Below are 15,627 nucleotides of genomic sequence, written 5' to 3' on the forward strand. Positions count from 1 at the left end.
CACTGTGCAGCAGCCAGTAAAACAGAGAAGAAGAAGGATCCACTGTGAAGCAGCCAGTAAAACAGAGAAGAAGAGGGATCCACTGTGCAGCAGCCAGTAGAACAGAGAAGAAGAGGGATCCACTGTGCAGCAGCCAGTAGAACAGAGAAGAAGAGGGATCCACTGTGCAGCAGCCAGTAAAACAGAGAAGAAGGGGATCCACTGTGAAGCAGCCAGTAGAACAGAGAATAAGAGGGATCCACTGTGAAGCAGACAGTAGAACAGAGAAGAAGAGGGATCCACTGTGAAGCAGCCAGTAGAACAGAGAAGAAGAGGGATCCACTGTGAAGCAGACAGTAAAACAGAGAAGAAGAGGGATCCACTGTGAAGCAGCCAGTAGAACAGAGAAGAGGGATCCACTGTGCAGCAGCCAGTAGAACGGAGAAGAAGAGGGATCCACTGTGAAGCAGCCAGTAGAACAGAGAAGAGGGATCCACTGTGCAGCAGCCAGTAGAACGGAGAAGAAGAGGGATCCACTGTGAAGCAGCCAGTAGAACAGAGAAGAAGAGGGATCCACTGTGAAGCAGCCAGTAGAACAGAGAAGAAGAGGGATCCACTGTGAAGCAGACAGTAGAACAGAGAAGAAGAGGGATCCACTGTGAAGCAGCCAGTAGAACAGAGAAGAGGGATCCACTGTGCAGCAGCCAGTAGAACGGAGAAGAAGAGGGATCCACTGTGAAGCAGCCAGTAGAACAGAGAAGAAGAGGGATCCACTGTGAAGCAGCCAGTAGAACAGAGAAGAAGAGGGATCCACTGTGAAGCAGACAGTAGAACAGAGAAGAAGAGGGATCCACTGTCCAGAACAGACTATGGGAGAGACACAGTACTACATGGAGCCATGGCTACATGGAACTCTATTCCACATCAGGTAATTGATGCAAGTAGAATAATTTAAAAAAACAGATAGAACCTTATGGAATAGCTGGGACTGTAAAGACACACACATGCTAACACAAGCACTCTACACACACGAACACATGGATGTTGTATTGTAGATATGTGGTAGTAGAGTAGTGGCCTGAGGGCACACACAATGCATTGTGAAAAGTGTTAAGAAATGTAATGTCATGTAATATTTGTAATTGTATATAACTGCCTTAATGTTGCTGGACCCCAGGCAGGAACTTGGCAGGAACTAATGGGGATCCATAATAACCCACAGGAAGAGTAGCTCCTGCCTTGGCAGGAACTAATGGGGATCCATAATAACCCACAGGAAGAGTAGCTGCTGCCTTGGCAGGAACTAATGGGGATCCATAATAACCCCCAGAAAGAGTAGCTGCTGCCTTGGCAGGAACTAATGGGGGTCCATAATAACCCCCAGAAAGAGTAGCTGCTGCCTTGGCAGGAACTAATGGGGGTCCATAATAAACCCCAGGAAGAGTAAATGCTGCCTTGGCAGGAACTAATGGGGATCCTTAATAAATACAAATAACATGTGTGGGCCCTATTGAGCTCTACACAATACTGTAAGCATCACGTCTCCAAGCTCCATGTATTATTGATGGGCAGGATCTCTTCCAGTCTACTGCGTCTGCAGGGGGTAGCAGGACTGAGCAGAAAGGGGTAGACAGCAGCACTGTGTACAGGTAATCACATCATGAGGTTTTACTATCAGGCACTAGAACACATCTAAGGCAGGTTGACTTGTGACGTCATAGGCGGCTGGCTTGTGGAGCGAAGGGACAAGGTGAAAGTTTCACGTGGCAGTGTCACTGTGTAGGGTCTCAGTCTCCCTGTTATGTAGCTTAATCATTGTGAACGTCATGATCTCAGGATCTGAAAGTAAATGTAGGTATCCAACAGAATGTTGCCATGTCATTATCAATGGAAGCATTGTAAACAGCATACAGTAAGTAGCACAAGCACATAGCTTGAGGCAACATGCCAACACTACAGAGGTCATGGTGTAACAGAACTATTCAACCATGCAAACACACACACACACACACACACACACAAACACACACACACACACACACACACACACACACACACACACACACACACTCTCTCTCTTGTGGGGGAGGTCCTGCAGTCCTGATAGCACTCTGTCTGGAGCGCTCACTCTGGGTCAGTGATAAGCCAATGTTCATTCCTGCCTCCCACTCTTATAGTTACACAACAATGAAATAACATTAACATTACATTTGAGTTATTCAGCAGACACTAGTACCCAGAGTGACTTAAAGTTGGTGCATTCATCTCAAGGTAGCTAGGTGAGACAACCACATATCACAGTTATAAACCAGGTTTCCATCCAACCTTTTCATGTAAGTAAAGTACATTTCGGGTTTTTAAAACAATTAAAGTCATTCCAGGAATGACATGGAAACAGAAAACAATTATGTATACTTTCCAAAAGTTAACAAGAACAAAAAAAATAGACAAGGTGGGATCTTTTTGTGTCGGTAAAATGAATTCTTATGCGAGAAATTTCATTGGAAACGCTTTTATGTGCAAATATTGATATAATAACCATAATATCAACGTAAACTTTGAGTCACACGATGACATGTTGTGTGGTCCTCCCACTACGACTCGTCGGGAAAGCAGGCTTTGTATTAGGCTACAGATGAAATACATTAGGAAAAAACTTCACAGGTTGGTGAAAGTGCAAGGTGATGAGTTTGATGCTCCAAAAATAAAAAAGGTCTTATTCTGATGACATGATCATCGATGCTTAGCTGCCATTTGACAAATAAAAATAATCTTGCTCTTTTGTCTATAATAATCTCATCGTGTAATGTCGGATATGCGTATCTGCGCGCTGTTGGCTAGAGCACACCGTGCCAATACTAGAGTGGGCACAGTCTCTACATAACGCAACATTTTGTTGTGAGAAAACTATAACAGTTGAAAATGCGATGGAAATCAATGTAATTTTATTTTTTTATTCCGTACATGGAATTTAACCGCGAAAGGGTATGTTTATGTGCACTACGTCGTCACGCACAGCCTTTTTATCTGACACAAGTCAATTTGATGGAAACACATATGTGGGTGGGAAAATTAGGGTTTTAGAATAGTCGCATGAAAAACTGTCGCCAATTGGATGGACACCTAGCTATAGTAAATACTTCCCTCGTTAAAGCAGCTATCAGCAAGCCAGTGGTAGTAAGAAAAGACAAGTGTTTAGTGTAAAAAAGGAAAGGGTTTACCTTGCACCCTCATTGGAACGCTAGACATTACCTTTGTTAAGATGGTTTTGGCTTTGTAAAGTTACTTAGAAAGTCAGAACCCAACTGTCCAGACTCTTAACATCTGATATGTCACAATTAGGACAGTGCTGTGATTGGCCTCCTAAACAGGTGAGGAAAATGCTGCCTAAATACAAATGAATCTATTAAGTAGTTATTTAGTAGGCAACATTTGCAGAAACAAGGGGGCATTTGTAGTGGTGGTCCATTGGTATCCAGTGCTAACAGGTCTATCTCTGCCCTGATGCATCAGGACCATCTCTGCCCTGATGCATCAGGACCATCTCTGCCCTGATGCATCAGGACCATCTCTGCCCTGATGCATCAGGACCATCTCTGCCCTGATGCATCAGGACCATCTCTGCCCTGATGCATCAGGACCATCTCTGCCCTGATGCATCAGGACCATCTCTGCCCTGATGCATCAGGACCATCTCTGCCCTGATGCATCAGGACTATCTCTGCCCTGATGCATCAGGCTCACCCAAAGCAGCCAGCCTGCATCAGGCATCCCCCATCCCTCACCAGCAGGTCATGGAGTGGCAGTATCAGGCTACTGCTCTCTAAGCAGCCAGCCTGCCAAGTTTAGCTGCCTGCTATCAACTCCAGTGAGAGGAGATACTGAGCACTGGGGGTTGGTCTTCAGACTGAACATTCCTCAGCCAGAGATCAGGCCCCCGAAACACTAACAGTATGCCCACGTCCCTGGACAACATTCTATGATATAGGGCTGGTTTCCCCTGGGCAACATGATGATATAGGGCTGGTTTCCTCAGGACACCATGATGATATAGGGCTAGTTTCCCCTGGACAACATGATGATATAGGGCTGGTTTCCCCGGGGCAACATGATGATATAGGGCTGGTTTCCTCAGGACACCATGATGATATAGGGCTAGTTTCCCCTGGACAACATGATGATGTAGGGCTGGTTTCCCCTGGGCAACATGATGATATAGGGCTAGTTTCCCCTGGACAACATGATGATATAGGGCTGGTTTCCCCTGGACAACATGATGATATAGGGCTGGTTTCCCCTGGACAACATGATGATATAGGGCTGGTTTCCCCTGGACAACATGATGATATAGGGCTGGTTTCCCCTGGGCAACGTGATGATATAGGGCTGGTTTCCCCTGGGCAACATGATGATATAGGGCTGGTTTCCCCTGGGCAACATGATGATATAGGGCTGGTTTCCCCTGGACAACATGATGATATAGGGCTGGTTTCCCCTGGACTAAAAAGTCTGCTAAACTGAGAATCTCCATTGAAATATACAGTATTTTTAGACCAGTCATAGGCTTAATATGTGTCCAGGAAACCAGACCATGGAGATTGGCAGAAATGCCACGTTCAGACAAAACGGTCAATACTACATAATAGCAGTCTGACGCCAGTGCCCCGATGTTGTTCATTAAATACTGAAGGGAGTTTGTTCAGCTGTATACGTCTACATATAGCCTCAATGTTATAGCATATAGTGTAATTCAGTAACATAATTGTACCGTTAATCACGTGTAAAGTATTGTGTTAGGACTACTAGAAATAATCAAAAGGATAGCCTAGTGTCATGCCCTTGAACTGCTTTGAATCATTTGGCAAAACGCCCACAAAGCACTTGGCATGGTTGACAAATGCAAGTATTGTGTTATTTGTTATATCAACGTTATTCATTATAAACACTCACACCGAGAAGTGATACACGAAGCATTTCCACCCAGATGGTCTTTCCAGAAAGTTATAAGCGCGTCCTTGAATGTAAGCACGGCTGACGGTAACTTGACGAGTTGTGCTGTATACGGACATCCGGGGGTTCAGATTGAGCCCGGGTAGGTGAGACACCGACGGTCGAGTGACAGTTGTGTGAATGGTGATGCCCTCGGCGTCACACAGAAACCTGTTGTTAGAAATAAGCGCTCCAGGTTGTGAGGCTGACGCGGCTTGTGACATCTCAAACTCCGTCTGTTTTCTCCCATGTCCCGCCACCATCGAGGACCTCCGTATGTTATTCAGGACTTCATTCCTTTGGGTTGTCTTGTCTGGAGATGACATGCTGTTTGTTTTCTCATCAATGGGACGGACACACGCTTTAGTCTCCGCGTATTGCGGACTTGGCGGATAAATGAAGTGGGATAAAACAGAGCCTGCATGCGGTGCGCGAAAAAAAACAACAACAAAAACCGTACTAAAGCCGCTGCCTTGCCTATTATAATAGCTTACATTGGTAGAGCAAGTATCCGACACATGTTAAATTACGGAAGAAATGTCCCTACCTGTTGCTGGACGGTTAGACTACTACTTATCATCAGTTGACTTACTTGTGCGTGCTTGTTTCGCGCTTGATCGCACAAAGGGGGAGGCAGTGCCCTCTGGGCAGCATTGAACAACAATAATTTGCAGCTGTGAGTGTTGAGTTGGTGAGTGTTGACCCCTCAAAACAGCATAGAACAACAGCACACACTCTTTCTCGCTCGCTCTCCCCCTAGCTCGCTCGCTCTCCCTCTCTCTTGCTCTCTCCCCCCTCTCTTTCATTATCTCTCTCTCTCCCCCCCTCTTTCGTTATCTCTCTCTCCCACCCTCTCTTTCATTATCTCTCTCTCTCCCCCTCTCTCTTTCGTTATCTCTCTCTCTCCCCCTCCCTCTTTCGTTATCTCTCTCTCTCTCCAACACGCTCTTCCCATCTCTTTACCAATTAACTCCACGAAAGCATACCATACCCTACTGGCAGTTTATGTGTCCTGTAATGGTAACATAAGTAACAATACCATGCTTGACTGTCTCTGTGTAAAGTTACAATGCGGAATTCATTTAAATGACCTTGACCATCCTTGATAGTGAACGAGGGACACTGGTTTGCTTGCCTTATACAAGGGTTTTAATTGAGAAAAGTAATGTGGCGTTCTAGTGATGACAGATTCTGTTGTCAGGTACACATTAACCTACCTTACCTGATGACCTGAATGTGAGAGAGCACTAGCCTACTGCTAGTGCTGAGCGATTTGTGCTTTTTAATGTCGGTTCAGTTTCGGTTCGATTATTTAAAAAATAATTATGGTTCGGTTTCGATCATTTTTTAAAAATATATTAAATGCACTACGCATTATGTTGGTTGAATGCTGTAACACAGAATAAAACAAAGAATAAAAGTCCCATGATGGTTGTCACTGCCCATTACTGTTTATCACTTTCTAACCATCATTTATTCACATTACGTTACCTTCATGAAATATGTTTTATTTGATGACTTTATTATTTCATTCCAAGACATCTCATCTCTGTAGAGCTGCTGCCTATTCTGTCTAACAAAATAACTATTTTATTAGTTCTTCAAAGTACACCGAACAAAAATATAAAAGCATCATGCAACAATTTCAAAGATTTTACTGAGTTACATACAATTTAAATAAATGCATAAGGCCTTAATCTATAGATTTCACATGACTGGGAATACAGATATGCATCTGTTGGTCACAGATATCTTTTTAAAAAAAAGATAGGGGCGTGGATCAGAAAACCAGTCAGTATCTGGTGTGACCACAATTTGCCTCATGCAGCCCGACACATCTCCTTCACATATAGTTGATCAGGCTGTTGATTGTGGCATGTGTAATGTTGTCCCTCTCCTTTTAAGGACTGTGAAAAATTGCTGGATATTGGCTGGAATTGGAACACGCTGTCGTACACGTTGATCCAGAGCATCCCAAACATGGTCAATGGGTGACATGTCTGGCGAGTATGCAGATCATGGAAGAACTGGGACATTTTCAGCTTCCAGGAATTATGGACAGATCCTTGCGACATGCATTATCGGCCCGGTACAGTTAATACCGGGATTCATCCGTAAAGAGCACAATTCCCCAGCGTGCCAATGGCCATCGAAGGTGAGCATTTGCCCATTGAAGTAGGATTACAACTCCAAACTGCAGTCAGATCAAGACCCTTGTGAGGACGACAAGCATGCAAATGAGCTTCCCTGAGACAGTTTCTGACAGTTTGTGCAGAAATTCTTCAGTTGTGCAAACCCACAGTTTCATCAGCTGTCCAGGTGGCTGGTCTCAGACGATCCCGCAGTTGAAGAAGCCGGATATGGAGGTCCTGGGCTGGCATAGTTACACGTGGTCTACGGTTGTGAGGCCGGTTGGACGTACTGCCAAATTCTCTAAAACGATTTTGGAGGTGGCTTATGGTAGAGAAATTCAAATTAAATTATCTGGCAACAGCTCTGGTGCACATTCCTGCAGTCAGTAAGCCAATTGCGTGCTCCCTCAAAACTTGAGACATCTGTGGCATTGTGTTGTGTGGCAAACTAATAGAGTGGCATTTTATTGTCTGCCGCACAAGGTGCACCTATGTAAAGATCATGCTGTTTAATCAGCTTCTTGATATGCCACACCTGTCAGGTGGATGGATTATCTTGGCAAAAGAGAAATGCTGACTAACAGGGATATACATATATATATATTTTTAAATATGCTTTTTGTGCGCATGGAAAACTTCTGAGATATTTTATTTCAGCTCATGAAACATGGGACCAACACTTTACATGTTGCGTTTTACATTTTTGTTCAGTGTAAATAAGGTATAATTTCATGATTGCTGAATACCAACTATCAATCACAGTATGTGAGCGGAGTTGAACGGTTGCTCACCGCTCTTGCGCTTCAAATCCCTCCAAAAAACTGCCACCCCAAATTTGCTCCATTCATTAAAATAACAGTTTAACCAAGACCCATCTATTGTTGTGACTTCCTGGACATACCATTTAACCAACACCCATCTATTGTTGTGACTACCTGGACATACCATTTAACCAACACCCATCTATTGTTGTGACTTCCTGGACCTACCATTTAACCAACACCCATCTATTGTTGTGACTACCTGGACCTAACATTTGGGTTTTGAAGTATTGAAACCAAACCATATGATTTGAATGAAAAGTATTATAATTAACAGGAAAAGGTGAATGTAAGAAGTTCTCATCATTTCAAATAGTCTCTATGTCATAGTTAACATCATAGAAACACTTTAAATAGGTCAGGACCCAGACAGGGAGCCTAATAATATGAATTATTTAGGCTATATTATTTCAATTGTTTCAAGGCTATAGCCTACAGTTTGTGCAGAAATTCTTCATTTGTGCAAACCCACAGTTTCATCAGCTGTCCAGGTGGCTTGTCTCAGACGATCCCGCAGTTGAAGAAGCCGGATATGGAGGTACAAAGTACAACAACCCAGTACATAGTACAACAACCCAGCACAAAGTACAACAACCCAGTACAAAGTACAACAACCCAGTACATAGTACAACAACCCAGCACAAAGTACAACAACCCAGTACAAAGTACAACAACCCAGTACAAAGTACAACAACCCAGTACAAAGTACAACAACCCAGTACATAGTACAACAACCCAGTACAAAGTACAACAACCCAGTACAAAGTACAACAACCCAGCACAAAGTACAACAACCCAGTACAAAGTACAACAACCCAGTACATAGTACAACAACCCAGCACAAAGTACAACAACCCAGTACAAAGTACAACAACCCAGTACAAAGTACAACAACCCAGTACAAAGTACAACAACCCAGTACATAGTACAACAACCCAGTACAAAGTACAACAACCCAGTACAAAGTACAACAACCCAGTACAAAGTACAACAACCCAGTACAAAGTACAACAACCCAGCACAAAGTACAACAACCCAGCACAAAGTACAACAACCCAGTACAAAGTACAACAACCCAGCACAAAGTACAACAACCCAGTACAAAGTACAACAACCCAGCACAACAACCCAGTACAAAGTACAACAACCCAGCACAAAGTACAACAACCCAGTACAAAGTACAACAACCCAGCACAAAGTACAACAACCCAGTACAAAGTACAACAACCCAGCACAAAGTACAACAACCCAGTACAAAGTACAACAACCCAGCACAACAACCCAGTACAAAGTACAACAACCCAGCACAACAACCCAGTACAAAGTACAACAACCCAGCACAAAGTACAACAACCCAGTACAAAGTACAACAACCCAGTACAAAGTACAACAACCCAGCACAAAGTACAACAACCCAGTACAAAGTACAACAACCCAGTACAAAGTACAACAACCCAGTACAAAGTACTGGCTGCCATAAAGCACGGGTACAAAACAAAACCCGGCGCAAACCAGCCGGAAACGAACCAACCTGACAATAAACAATACCCCACACAGACATGGAGGGAACAGAGGGCTAAATACACATAGTAATTATGAGGATATGTAAACCAGGTGTGCAGGAAAACAAGACAAAACAAATGGAAAATGAAAGGTGGAGCGGCGATGGCTAGAAGACCGGTGACATCGACCACAGAACGCCGTACGAACAAGGAGAGGGACCGACTTCGGCTGAAGTCGTGACAGTGACATTAAGCGCTCAGAATTTTAACAACATTTTGTTGTATTCAATTATTATAGTCAATCAATTGCAAATATACTTACTTAGAATTAAATAGAAATTAAACTAAAAATGCCTTATTAGGCTCAGTCAACAGTGTCATTGAATTCATTTCTAGAAACACCAGTGTGGATTCAGTGCCTGGAGAGCAGGCCAGCAGGGGAGAATATCTTCTCTGTGCTTGCAGAGCCACTGGGAATGCTAAACACCCTTTGACTCTTGCCAGTCTGGGCAGGGATCCAGAGTTTATTTTATTTTCTCTATAGGTAGACCTAAAGGTTTTTAGGCAAAATAACCCAATCAAAACAGAAATCTCCTTGAACATGGGAATATGCCAGGCCACAATCAATGGCCTATTGTATAGATAACAGAACAAAAATGAAGGAAACGTTTATAAGAGATCTGATTTTAAGAGATCTGATTTTTTGTTTATAAATACTGTACTTTGCTACAATGACACACCTTGTTATATACCCACTTAATTTCTTTCTTTTAGCATGTGCACATAGTAAGTACACCACAGACTGGAATATGTTCCGGGATTCAGCCAATGGCATTGAGGAGTACACCACCTCAGTCACCAGCATCATCAATAAGTGCATCGAAGACGTCTTCCCCACAGTACATATCCCCGACAGAAGCCATGGATTACAGGCAACATCCGCACTGAGCTAAAGGGTACAGCTGCCGCTTTCAAGGAGCGGGAACCTAATCCGGACGCTTAGAAGAAATCCTGCCAAACCATCAGTACAGGACGAAGATTGAATGCTACTACACCGGCTCCGACGCTCGTCGGATGTGGCAGGGCTTGAAAACTATTACATACTACAAAGAGAAAACCAGCCACGAGCTGCCCATTTTTATTTTTTAAGTTTACTAGGCAAGTCAGTTAAGAACAAATTCTTATTTTCAATGACGGCCTAGGGTACAGCTGCCGCTTTCAAGGAGCGGGAACCTAATCCGGACGCTTAGAAGATGTGGTGTCTATGTAGCAAAGTACAGTATTTATAAACAAAAAATCAGATCTCTTAAACGTTTCCTTCATTTTTGTTCTGTTATCTATACAATGGACCATTTATTGTGGCCTGGCATATTCCAACTTTCAAGGAGATTTCCATTTTGATTGGGTTATTTTGCCTAAAAACCTTAAGGAACAGTGGGTTAACTGAACAACAGATTTGTACCTTGTCAGCTCGGGGATACGAACTTGCAATCTTTTGATTACTAGTCCAACACTCTAACCACTAGGCTACCCTGCCACCCAGTGATGTAAGCCTACCAGACAGGCTAAATGCCTTTTATGCTCGCTTCGATTCTAGCAACACTGAAGCATGCAGCTAGCAACACTGAAGCATACTAGCTGTTTCGGATGACTGTGCTATCACTCTCTCCATAGCCGATGTGAGCATTCACAACGCCGCGGGGCCAGATGGATTACCAGGTCGTGTACTCAGACCATGCGTGGACCAACTGGCAAGTGTCTTCACTGACATTTTCAACCTCTCTCTGACTGAGTCTGTCATACCTACATGTTTCAAGCTGACCACCATAGTCCCTGTGCCCAACAAAGCAAAGGTAACCTGCCGAAATGACTACCGCCCCGTAGCACTCACGTCTGTAGCCATGAAGTGCTTTGAAAGGCTGGTCACGGATCACATCAACACCATCATCCCGGAACCCAAGACCCACTCCAATTCGCATACAGCCCCAACAGATCCACAGATGACGCAAGCTCAATCGCACTCCACACTGCCCTTTCCCACTTGGACAAAAGGAACACCTACGTGAGAATGGTATTCATTGACTATAGCTCAGTGTTAAACCCCATAGTGGCCACAAAGCTCATCACTAAGCTAAGGACACGAGGACTAAACACCTCCCTCTTCAACTGGATCCTGGACTTCCTGACGGGCTGCCCCCAGGTGGTAAGGGTAGGCAACAACACATCTGCCACGCTGATCCTCAACATGGGGAGCCCTTTAGGGGTGCGTGCTTAGTCAGCTCTTGTAGCCGCTGTTCACCTACAACTGTGTGACCAAACCCAACTCCAACACCATCATTAAGTTTGCTGAGGACACAACAGTGGTAGGCCTGATCACCGACAACGATGAGACAGCCTACAGGGAGGAGGTCAGAGAACTGGCAGTGTGGTGCCAGGACAACAACCTCTCCCTTAATGTGAAACAAAGGAACTGATCGTGGACTACAGGAAAAGGAGTGCCGAACACGCCCCCATTCACATCGACGGGCTGTAGTGGAGCGGGTCGAGAGTTTCAAGTTCCTTGGTGTCCACATCACCAACAAACTACCATGGTCCAAACACACCAAGAAATGCCTTTTCTCCCTCAGGACACTGAACAGATTTGGCCTGGGTCCCCAGATCCTCGAAAAGCAGCAAGCCATAAGATTGCTGAACAATTAATCAAATGGCCACCGGACTATTTACATTGACCCCCCTTTGTTTTTACACTGCTGTTACTCGCTGCTTATTATTTATGCATAGGTACTTTACCCCTACTACAGTACATGTACAAATTACCTCTTCTAACGTGTACCTCTGCACATTGACTCGGTACCGGTACCCCCTGTATATAGCCTCATTATAATTATTTTATTGTGTTAAATTATTATTATTTTTTAATATATATTTAGTTAAAACTGCATTGTTGGTTGAGGGCTTGTAAGTAAGAATTTCACATGCATGTGACAAATAAAATTTGACTTGATTTTTTTGTTTTTACCATTCTTTAGGGATATGTGTCTTTTCAGATTCCACAATGATTCTTTAGTTGGGGACACTACATCACCACACTCCCTCTCTTGCTCTTGGTCCTCATCTTTGTAAGTCACCTTGATTTAACACCTGGGTGTTTTATCAGTTTCTTTATGAAAATATTTAGTGAACTCCATGACAGTAGCTAAAGCAAGGGGCTGTAGCAGCACACAAGTAGCCTACAAATGCACGCTGGGCCGGGCACGCCCTGCGCTCGTGAAGTGAGCGCTGTAGGAGCGAAATTAGAGCGGGCGAGAAGACCAACGCTCCATCCTTTGGGAATCTCGCTCAGTGCTCCAGCCTTTGGGAATCTCGCTCAGTGCTCCAGTCAAATTGGGCACGGTCCGCTCCAGCTCCGCTCCACTCACATACTCTGCTATCAATCACTTAGATCATGTATTTTCAGACTCGTGAAGAAACTGCTTTCTACCCCTCTCGATCGCATGCTCCGCACAGACCAGACAAGTTTAAGCGTGCACGCAATGGATTATGGTCATTATAGTTAATTACCATGTTTTCTGCGTTAAACTACGTAGAATATTGGCCGGTTGAAAACTGCAACTCCCTACTACATCGCACAGTTCAGGTTCGATCTAATTTATCTCTACAGAAACTGGACATTGAGCTCCCAGAAAAAAACCCAGAATGAAATGGAATTCAAATAAATTAACTGATGTCAGTCAATTAGTTGTTTATAAACCGAAAAATAACAAACGTTTTTGTTAATATCTCAGCACAACCTATTACATGGTTCCAGTAGCGATGCGTGGGTAAAATCACCGGGAAGCCAAGTTACAATAATTGCGTTGTTTGCTCTATAACCTGTTAGTTCATAGGGAAAGGGGGATACCTAGTCAGTAGTACAAATGAATGCATTCAACTGAAATGTGTCTTCCCCATTTAACCCAACCCCTCTGAATCAGAGAGGTGCGGGGAGCTGCTTAATAGACATCCACGTCTTCGGTCCCTGGGGAACAGTGGGTTAACTGCCTTGCTCAGTGGCAGAATGACAGATTTTTTTTTACCTTCTCAGCTCGGGTATTCGATCCAGCAACCTTTCAGTTACTGGCCCAACGATCTAATCACTAGGCTACATATGCCTTGCCACTGTGATAAATAGGCCTAAAGGCAGAGACAATAAGAATAGATTCAACCACAACATTGTTTTATCATAAAACCGGAGAGCAACCCTTTACTGACCTACTGCATGGTCAAGCAAGGTAATGTTTCTGACATTTCTAAACAACTATTGATTTAGAACCATGAAGAGATACCGCAAGTCACAAAGAAAACAGGCTTTGCCTCCACTATTCCAGCACCATTTCAACATCATCTAATCACCTGTGCTTAGTCTAATACAGTGGCAACTAAAAGTGATTTAGTCCTATCAAAGTAAGCTAAATATAATGTGGCTGTCCATGGTACTGGTGTGTGTGTGTGTGTGTGTGTGTGTGTGTGTGTGTGTGTGTGTGTGTGTGTGTGTGTGTGTGTGTGTGTGTGTGCGTGCGCAAGCAAGCAAGTGGAAAAAACATGTTGACTCACCCTATTTTGTAGTGAACCTCCCATGCCATCCTCCTCTTTAATGTTTCTGAAACGGTCTATAACTCTAAATCATATCATTCAGTACACTCTTTCAGTTTTTGTTGTCCTAGGCTACCTGGCTAAAATGCTTGCTTGTTAGCTTAACTTCCTTTCATGGGCAACGATGCGCCAGGCCAGCTGGCTAACGTTACTACATCGATCTACATGTTGAACTTCCATCCTCTCAGGCCAGGAGCACAATGTATGAATTTATGGTTGGACCAGAATCGCCGTTATGATCATTGGCCAGTACAGAGAATTACATTACCATTCAAACGTTTGGGGTCACTTAGAAATGTCCTTGTTTTTGAAAGAAAAGCACATTTTATGTCCATTAAAATATGGCCAGAACAAAGACCTTTCTTCTGAAACTCGTCAGTCTATTCTTGTTCTGAGAAATGAAGGCTATTCCATGCAAGAAATTGCCAAGAAACTGAAGATCTCGTACAACGCTGTGTACTCCTCCCTTCACAGAACAGCGCAAACTGTCTCTAACCAGAATAGAAAGAGGAGTGGGAGGACCCGGTGCACAACTGAGCAATAGGACAAGTACATTAGAGTGTCTAGTTTGAGAAACAGACACCGCATAAGTCCTCAACTGGCAGCTTCATTAAATAGTACCCGCAAAACACCAGTCTCAACGTCAACAGTGAAGAGGAGAATCCGGGATGCTGGCCTTCTAGGCAGAGCTCCTCTGTCCAGTGTCTGTGTTCTTTTGCCCATCTTAATCTTTTCTTTTTATTGGCCAGTCTGAGATATGGCTTTTTCTTTGCAAAAAAACATTTTCAGCTACAACAGTCATTTACAACATTAACAATGTCTACACTGTATTTCTAATCAATTTCATGTTATTTTAATTAATGGACAATTTTTTTTGCTTTTCTTTCAAAAACAAGGTAATTTCTAAGTAACCCCAAACTTTTGAACGGTAATAGCACAATTCCAAATCCCTATCTCCATCCATGGCAAATTTAGGAAAATGAACGCTTTTAGCTAGCTAGCTAGCCACCGAAGGACAACGACACAACAAGATGCAACAATTCAAGTTTTCTGTCAATGACATCTGGCTTGATGTGATTTGATTGGTCTGAGCCAAATCCAAACGGGCTTCCCTTGACACTTTGTTTTGGTGCGCCAGGACCATTTACAGCTGAGCTCACCCAGTTTAGCTCAACACTGATTGGTTATTATTTTATCATTTTTTATCAGTTGAGACCAAATGCTCGCTGGCTTCCCTGGCTTCCCTTGCATTCAATGCTATGCTCGGCAACAGTGTGGTTAGTGTTAGGGTTAAAGTTTGCCTGATGACTCATCCTGAATTAAATTCCGCTGCTCTATCGATCGCTCTATAAATCAGTTTGAACCTACCATCCTAGAAGTTGTTTATTAGGATGTCAAAATCACGAGATTCATGAAGAGATTTGTGTAGGTCAGCAAAACGCATTACTCTATTTTTTCAAAAATTCTATATCTTGATCGCTGACATGCAAAACATTTTGGACTGTATCAGCAGTGGACTAATGAAACAAATACCAAAATAGTGGTATTTTAAAATCAGATTTTAAGAAGAGA

General features: G+C 43.4%; 1 protein-coding gene across 1 annotated transcript in view; it reads right to left on the reverse strand.

The window, feature by feature from the left end:
- LOC110506218 (potassium voltage-gated channel subfamily KQT member 1) overlaps positions 1 to 5,668 on the reverse strand; it is a 62,929-nt gene extending 57,261 nt beyond the window's left edge. The window contains exon 1 of the mRNA XM_036963888.1: positions 4,930 to 5,668. Within this exon, the coding sequence (XP_036819783.1) occupies positions 4,930 to 5,294 (365 nt within the window). The 5' untranslated portion in view covers positions 5,295 to 5,668. The remainder of the gene's footprint in view (positions 1 to 4,929) is intronic.
- Between the last annotated feature and the right edge of the window lie 9,959 nt (positions 5,669 to 15,627).

This window comes from Oncorhynchus mykiss, chromosome 26, assembly GCF_013265735.2.
Source record: "Oncorhynchus mykiss isolate Arlee chromosome 26, USDA_OmykA_1.1, whole genome shotgun sequence".
NCBI lineage: Eukaryota > Metazoa > Chordata > Actinopteri > Salmoniformes > Salmonidae > Oncorhynchus > Oncorhynchus mykiss.